This window comes from Mytilus californianus, unplaced genomic scaffold, assembly GCF_021869535.1.
Source record: "Mytilus californianus isolate M0D057914Y unplaced genomic scaffold, xbMytCali1.0.p SCAF_4, whole genome shotgun sequence".
Taxonomy (NCBI): domain Eukaryota; kingdom Metazoa; phylum Mollusca; class Bivalvia; order Mytilida; family Mytilidae; genus Mytilus; species Mytilus californianus.
In genome coordinates this window covers 15,572,017-15,581,302 of record NW_026262690.1, presented here as the reverse complement: position 1 = coordinate 15,581,302, position 9,286 = coordinate 15,572,017, and the positions used below count along the sequence as shown (strand labels likewise).

General features: G+C 29.9%; 1 protein-coding gene across 1 annotated transcript in view; it reads right to left on the bottom strand.

Annotated features, from left to right (window-relative positions):
• Positions 1-4,051: 4,051 nt before the first annotated feature.
• The window catches only part of LOC127737560 (growth hormone-regulated TBC protein 1-A-like), a 46,310-nt gene continuing 41,075 nt past the window's right edge, over positions 4,052-9,286 (bottom strand). Inside the window, exon 10 of the mRNA XM_052248391.1 lies at positions 4,052-8,783. Coding sequence (XP_052104351.1) covers positions 8,706-8,783 — 78 coding nt within the window. The 3' untranslated portion in view covers positions 4,052-8,705. The remainder of the gene's footprint in view (positions 8,784-9,286) is intronic.

Sequence of the window (9,286 nt, the reverse complement as noted above, 5' to 3'; positions counted from 1 at the left end):
TAGTAATGTTGTTGTCATAAAATCAGATATAAGTTATCATTGCTTATGTGTGCTGCTAGTAGATCATTCCACTTGATTTATATCATAATAGAAAAGAAAGAATATAATGTATCAATTCATGACACAAAATCATTATGTGACATCAATATACTAAAAGTTTAGGAACAGCAGTTCTATTTCTGTTCTCTATATCAGTCACAGTGAATCCTTCAACATGGAGCAAAAACTCTTAACCTCACCACAAGTTGAAGGTGGTCACTAGCACCAGTTGAGATTTATTTGCTAGATGTCAGTTAGGCTACATCTGTGCATTGATTAACAAAACTGTGAGGTAATATCAACAAATTATAAATTATATCTGATAAAAATTTAACAAATACTGTCATAAATGACCTTTAAATCTCGGTGTTAAAACAGACACAGAAACAATACATCATATAGACAACCACAGGGCACATCAAGATACGAGTTAGATAACTTGGTAGGAAATAATGTAAGAGATGGGGAAAATACATCACACTGGATTGTATTGCCATTTCAGTTAAACTGACTACACCATAACTGTTAAAGTACTGAGCATACTTCTCAAGTACGAGGAAACTTTTACCACCTCCACACAGCACGAGAGACAAATGAAAAGCTCGAAACCCAATAGCCGAACAAAGATACACTCGTGAAAACATGTTTTACAACAATTATCACAGTTGTGCCATTCTAAAAGAGACCCAACAGCATGCAAGCTATTACTGTTTCAAGTTAACTGCAAAAAACACAAAACATTATAAAAATTACCATTTAAGGAAAAGAGTGTTAATTGTCAAATTGACCAATAAGTAGGTATTCTAAGTGTTTGGGATGGCAGTTTTTTCTCCATAATTGTCCCAGTCCAATGTGGTGCAGGGGAACTACCAATAACGCGTTCATTAGCCTGTCTGTGTGTCCAGTCTTGTAAGTGCTTTCAAGTGTACAATTCTTCCAAGATTTTGATCAAATTTATATCAAAGGTTTATATCAGCAATGTATTAAAAAAAAAAAGTGCCTAACAACTATATGTTAAGGAGTTATGACCCTTAGAAGTATAAATTTTATAGATAATTGCATTTTAAGCACTCTCAAGCCTACATTTCTTGAAGGATTGTTAAGAAATTTGTATTAACAATGTATGGGAAGAGGCTGATTAATTATTTTTACACGAGTTATGTCCCTTAGAAATGTAAATTCTATAGAAAAATGAAATGTAAGTGTTAAGTTTACAATTCTTGCCAGATATTTATGAAGTTTATATCAAAGATTTATATTGGCAATGTCACAGACAAGTTTGAAAATCAGAGGTGATCAACTTTTTATAAAATTTATGCCTCTTGGAAATATGTTTACTGTGGATTTATTATTATTCGTTGGATTCCAATTTTTGTAGGTTTCGTGGGAACATGTGAACCACGAATTTAAATGTGCAACCAATTACAAATTTTCTATTACCTAGTACGTAGACATTGGCAAAACCACGAAATCAAATTTCCACGAAAATGCAAGTTTTCCTAAATCCACGAAAATAAATGAATCCACCGTATAGGAAATTGCATTGTAAGCACTCTCACACCTACATTTCTTGTTGGATTGTTATGATATGATGGAGCATAGGGTATGTTACTGCTGAAAAATGGAAAGTTGATATCATCATGTTTATCATAGATTCTAGTTTTAAGCTGTCCAATTGTGCCTATATCAAGGAAGAGATCAAGATATGAAGCAGACCTTCTACTTACGGTAGTATCCTAAATCTTAAGTTCACTGGGATATTTGAGATGTAAGCACTCATTGAAATGTGGGTTATTGAGATACAGACCATCATCAATATATCTGAAAGTGAAATTAAAGAACTTTGCAAGATACTTTTTCTTTTTGTATTGGAGAACATTATTTCTTACCTCACTTACAAACCATTTTCCATATTTCTTCTCATTACATATTAACTCCTGTAAAACATTTCAAGACAGCTATCAAAACTCTGGATACTGTGGATTCATTTGTTTTTCTTGGATACCAATTTTTCATGGATAGTGAAAAATTATACTTTTGGGAATAATTGATTTCATGATTTTTTGAAAGTTTGCTTAAGCAAGTAGAAATTTATGCCTTATTAAATATATAAATTTATGGTTTACCAATACCCACATGATCAATAAAAAATCGTCAATATCATACTCGACGTCCATTTTGCCATCAATAACAAACACAATTCAATTTGAAAAGCCTTGAAAACACTTCTTAAGTTATTGCACTGAAAAGACATATAAGTGTCATTTTCCAATCTATGAAGAACCATAACTCTTGAAAGGTAAAAATGAAAACTGTCAATATCTAATTCTACCTGTATTTTGTTAGCAGAAACAACATTTTAAAATTAGAAAAGCATTTGTTAAATGGTTTATAAGTTATTGCATTGAAATTGTTGGCAGCAATCTGCCCACCTTACTTCGCCTTTGCAATAACCTGATTTTTCAATTGGAAAACCATGTTAACAAAGACCTTATACTGATAAAAAGCAATATAATGGGGAATATACAAATAAATTTAATTACAGAAAATGCTCTGATTAAGAATTATGTCACTTTGTTTATTTCTTAAAGCAAATCACTGAAAATGGTTACACTTAAATAACCTAAAGTATTGACTTGTATCAGATTATTGTTGACTGTCAAAAACTAAGTATCTATCTATATTTTTAAATGAGAAGACCTCATTTTGTGTGTCGCTTCTCCTTCTCACACAATAAATTAATCATCAAGCCTCTGTGTCCTAGGGGTACCATGCATAGTCGCATTTGTCATCCTCGCTTATGATTATTCTGTTTGGGTTATTTGGGGAGGACAACGAAAATAAAGGCGTCCGGATATTGTTTCCGTCATCGGACGGACTTTTAAGTCATAGACAAGACTTCGGTTTAGGACTGTATAATAAAATTAAACATAATTTTTATAGGTACATGGGGACAGGACAATTATGTTCGCTTTTTTCTGTATACTATGAACATACATATACTGTAAATAAAGTGTATTTGCTATTTACTATCAATTCCAAAGTTTACTATCTACGGCGGTCACTGATATATTATAAAGAGACTCTCTATATGTATGTTCATAGTATACAGAAAAACCGGAAAATAATTGAAATTAATAATAAACAAAAAATAATGGCTTTTGAACAAAAGGGGGAGGGCTAAAAAATCGTCCTGTCCCCATTACCTATGACTTTTGATACCTTTCCTGAAATTCTCCAGTCATAAAATCTTTTACAGAAAATAATCCTACAACAGTTTACATACTTTCAACCACGCTCTAAATGCCCGCGATTTCGGGGGTGTGCTAGTTTTACTAATAATTGGACTTGGTTTTTGACAGTCAACATTACCCTTTTTCACTGACAGAAGCAATCACAGGCAAGACAAAAGTTTTGGTGGAACCTGTTATAATTTATTTTTATCAACCACCTGGCATACTATTCAGGTCAATAATCATGCATTAAGTTGTGATATAAAATGTCTTTTCGATTATGTAATACATTAGTTAGGTATACCTTTGGAAAGAATTTGAACAAAAGTATGAGAAAAAAGTATGAGAAATCCACTTTTATATCAATATGCAGATTGTACAAATTTTTATTAAATTTCTTACACAAGTATAAGATACTGTTTATTACATACTATCCTATTTTTATCCACTACTTAAATTTGATCTCTTACCCATTCTCATTAATTCATATATAGTAATATTTTATAAATATTGATTTACAAAGGAACTATATGCAAAGGTATTTATTTCAAATTTAGCAGCTGTTTTACATCTTTTTTTTTAATATAAAGTTATGGTTTAATACTTATCAAAAGTTGGTTCTGGATGATTAAAATGGTGTTTTATACCTTCTGAAAGTCATTTCATGGCATAAAACATATCATTGGTTTCATGATATGCCTTAAGTTCAGAATTCTGCGCCATCTTAATATCTGGAGTACTTACATAGACACAGATTGGCTGAATAAAAAAATACAATGTTGAATAGTAGAATTTATTTGAAGAAATATTAAAATCATAAAGACTTCAGTACAGAATTCAGTGACAAGAAAATATTATTGCACAAACCCATAAGTGAAAAAATAAAAACAAAATAAATGATATACAGAAAATAATCTGATTATTGTTATAAATACATGCAATTTACACAAACATAATATCACAGATGAAAACTATAAACCTGACCACTGATTGGCCTATTTTCAAAATGCAACAATGGTGACCACAATTGTCAATTATTTAACCATTTAATTTTGTAAATAAAGTCTTGTTTATTTTTTTAATATTCCTATTGACCAGATTCAGAGCATGCTGTATGTTAAAAATAATATTTTCTCCTTATTAGATGTAATTTGATCAAATATACTGATTTAGAATACAACAATATTACTTCTTACAATTTGTAGTTTATATGCATGTCATATTTCATTCTTGAATCCAATGGATTTTTGGAAGTTTGTCAAAGCCCAATTTGTACATGAGGGGATTTTGGCAGATGTGGAAATCTTTTATATTTGGAACCAAACTTGACATAATAACTTTAAATCACATGTAATTACTTACCTCATATCAATGGATTTTTGGATTTCAAAGTGAAATTTGTAAATGTGGGGATTTTGGATGATGGAAAAATCTCCTACATTAAACATTGAAATGGAACCAAACTTGACAGAATTAATTAAAACTACATGTAGTTACTCATCTCATAGTTCATTACTGAATCAAACCAATTAGCTTTGTCACTTGTGTGAATGGAAATAAAGTAGAAATAGGCTTTTGTGGAAAAAGACTTTTCTTAAAAATAAAATATCAAAATATTTTTGTTTCAGATAAGGCTGTGTGACAGTATTTAGGACTAGACATACGTGTATAAAGAGGTAGAAGATAAAGAGGAATTCAAAGCAAAGCATCAATAATCAATGAAAGTACAAATAAATTACAATAATTTAAACCATTAACTTGACTATTCAATGCAAATGATACAAAAATGAAATTCTCCCATTCATTCAAATTCTTCTACAGACTAATTTTTTGTGTTGACAAAATTCTGACTTTCATTTAAACTGTCACTGAGAAAATATAAACAAAAATGATAGGTCCATTATTGCATTAATTATATGTAAAACATATTAATTGAATATTTCGTATGACAATGGTAGGCCCATTTATTACATTAAAGGTATGAAAAACATTTTTTCTGATTATTTATTTTAGTACAAAGCTATATAATTCGTTTAAGTTCTTCTTTTCAATCAAATGTTACAATGTGGAGGATTTTTTTTTTGTTGATTACAAAACAACAAATATGTTTGTGATTCATTCATTTAACATACAAATTATATGCCTAGTATGCTTGATGAGAAAGTACAAAAATAGGATAGTCAATTTGATCATAACTTGTATAATACTAATGAGATGTTTTATATTCATACAACACTACAATCACTAAAAGCACCATTTATATATTGATATAAAATATGTCATTCTCAAAAGCCAATACCAGAGATTTCACCTAGCAGCTACAAGCTCATAAGTTGACATTTAGGACTTTTTACATGATTACTATTGTTGAGTTAATTTAGATGAGAAGGCAAAATTCCAGAATTATAACATTCCAAGCTGTCAGAGAATTTTTAATTGTATCATAATTGATAAGACTAATATATATTAATGGTAACATTCATATTGTTAGAAATGAGCTAATATATACAAAAACAGTTATGTAGCTCCTCTGTGGTGCCGGGGCATATCCCTTTTTGTGCTCCTACATATTTCCTTCTGGTTTTGTTCAATAGTTTTATTTTTGAATACCTATAATTGTCTTGTGGAATCCCCTTATTCTAATTCAAATAGATGTTTTCAATGCAAGATTAATGGATTTATCAACTTTAATAGATCTTTAACCTAATGATCAAAAACATTGGAATGTGTATAATATAACACACATAAACAATAAACAACAAGCATGTGTACAATATACCAATAAATAAATAAACAATAACAAAAATACATGATTGTCTTTGTAATAAAACAAGGAAAAAAGCTACACTGAGTACAGTATAATATAACAGTAATGTATCTACTTGGGAAGATTGAACAAGTGTATATTAAAAGTGAATATAGGTACACAATATAGTGTTAGACACAACAATGAGTTTGACACAATTATACACTTGACACAATAATCTATGTACCATGTAAAAAGCATTTTTTTAGCTAATTAAGCCGTGCATGGCTTGAGCACTATAGCTTGTAAAAAAATCTGCTGCAATACTGTAGCTCTTAAAAGTTTTTATTCAGAGGATCTGATAAGGGAAAAATCACAACCCACTTGAGCAAAAATAAAAAAAAAAAATATAAAGTGCAATTTTTGACCCTTTGGTTCTTTTTAACTGGAATGCAATGCTTCACAACTACTATAATCTGAATGACAACCCCAAACAGGGGTATTTATAAAGAATTTAAAGTTAAATACCTTGATAAGTCTCACCTGCTTAAAGGACACGATTATTACTTCCATGTGGTACAAAAAACTAAATGCTGATCATTAAAATATAAAAATGAGGTCAAGGTCACAAAAAACCTTTCAGTCTGACATGAACACCTAACAACTTTCTGCAGTACAATTATACTTGACCTGTTATTCTTACTACATCATTGAGAAATCTGACATAAGCACAAAATATATATACTGATGAGCACTTATATAGAAGTCATCAGAAAAATTCTGCTAAATTATATGAATATCTGTGAAGGAAAAGGTCACACCTAAAAAGAAACCAACAAGAACAAAGCTAAAGAAAATGAGCCAAGAATCTAAAAACTCATGGAAAGTTTCGTTTAAAAAAGTCTTATTAAACAGTTATTAAAATCCTACCACTGACAATCTGGGGATTTGTGCATCCTCCCTTTTGTCATAATGTGATTAGAAAACCTTTCAAATACTATTCTGTAAACTATAAAGTTAAAAACAACTGCATTTTTGAGAACCAGTGACAGTTAAAATGTTAAATGCAACTCAGTGTAAAAAATATGAAGATGTGTTGAAAACTACCTTTAGTTGTGAATTTAATAGATTTAACTTGCTGCATGTTTATATTCTCTCAGGAAGGAGATTAGGAGACATAAAAAGAGGTTTTTTCAGTGGAGATCTACCGCCAAAACACAAATATCTCAAAGGGTATATTTGTGATTTCAATTTAATATATATCAAAGAGAGAGTCATATTATTCCTGTTCATTCACACCTATCAAAAAACATATAATCCATATTATCATCTCTTTCAATGCTCTACACATTCTCAAGCTTCAAGTGACAAACATTGGTTAGCTTTGACTTGGCGAAAAGTTTTTATAATAACTGCAAATTCTCAAGCCGCAAATGCAGGCAGTGAAGCCTTAACTACTAATTTCAAATGCTTTTCTTGTTAATCCACAGGTTTTTTATCCTCAAACCCAAGGAGTGCAGCCTTGGCTTCTTTTATGGTTGTGATGTTTTACGAAAAGGTGAAGCCTTCACTTTCTTTTACTATACAAATTCTTTATATTATGAAAAAAAAGTTTTTGACAGAAATCATTTCTGAGTTACCAGTCTGATACTGAAAATCACTTGTAATTAAACAAGAAACAAAATTGCTGTTATTCTAATCCGCTGTATGGAAACGTTACGCGACTGCACTTGGCACATATGTCAATTGATTCTAATTTTAACTTTTGAGAATGGCTATACTTAAAACTATTAAACATAAACTCTGAATGATAAAAATAAAAGTGTGATGGACACATACAATGTATTACTTTATACACCAACCCCCTCTTTAAGGCAGGGAGAAAAAAATATCTATCCGGTAGTCTACACTTTCATATCATAAATTTGTGATTGTAGAACTATGAGTAGTATGAAAAAGAAATAAATAAAAAATGGCACAATCAAATGAATAATAAAAAGAAAAGATATGTAACAATGTCTGTTGACAATAATAAAGATTATGTTAGAAAAGATATGTGACAATTTCTGTTGATATCATTTCAACTGCAAGAAAATTATTTTATTTAAATCAAAAGAATAGGTATTTTGTTAAGACAATTCTTCCTAAAGATTTTACAAAACTATATAGGATTCAAGCTCAAAAACTAAATAAACACTTGTACTTGGTATATTAAAATTTATGTGTTTTAAATCATCATAAAAAATAGTAATATAACTTTTCCTCAACAAAGTAAAATAATCATAAAAACAGGTGACATATTTTGCTGATTTTGATAATAAATAGTTATGACTTTCAAAAGCTATTGTGAATCCTTAAGTATCATGTTTATTGCATTCTATTACTTTCCACTGTGATTTAAAGTTTTCAAAAGTTAAACAATATTTTTTTTTTTTTTAATCTGTGGTTGAATAACACATTGAAACAAAATTTCGAAAGGCTTTTTTGTGTCCAGAATGATGAACATGTATGCAAAAACACTTACAAAAACATATTAACCTTAAGCATTTAATGTAAAGATAAAATAATTGAAAACCTTTTACCACCATAAAGCTAGCATTGTATTCCCAGTAACCTTACATAAGCTTTCAAAACTCTTACAGTCTCTGTACTTTTCTTGTGTTAAAGTTCTAAAAATATCAAGATATTCATGGCCGTTCCCTACATTCTTCTTGTATTTTCTTCAATCTAGCAATTGGAAAGGATCCTAATTCATTGAAACATTTCTGAAATAAGAGACATACAGCATTCAAACCCTCTTATGAATGTAATCTTTATATCAACACAAAATTGACTTTGGAAATCTCTGAAATCTTTCCACAGCAAGGGTGGCAGGTGTGATAGAATCACAAATTCAGTAGTAATGCTTCTATTTTCCAATGTTCTAACCATTTTAATATAAAACCTATTATAAGTGTTATTTTAATCATTTTCTTGGTGTTTGTTTGTCTTTGTACGTATGTCTGGGTTTTTTTTTTCAGAGAAGTCAAGTGTTGGAAGTTGATGTTGTAATGTGCAGTATTTTTGGTAATTATCCATTTTAATGTATGATATGCAAATGAATAAAAGGAGAAGTGGGGTTAACATCATTGAGACATTAACCCAGCAACAAAGATAACCAAACGACATCTAGAGGGAAACAGTCAATGTTTGTATGTTGTGGTTGTCTCAATATTTAGCTTTTAAGATGGGATTAATGCTAAGATTTTTCTACCCACAGCACAGGCAC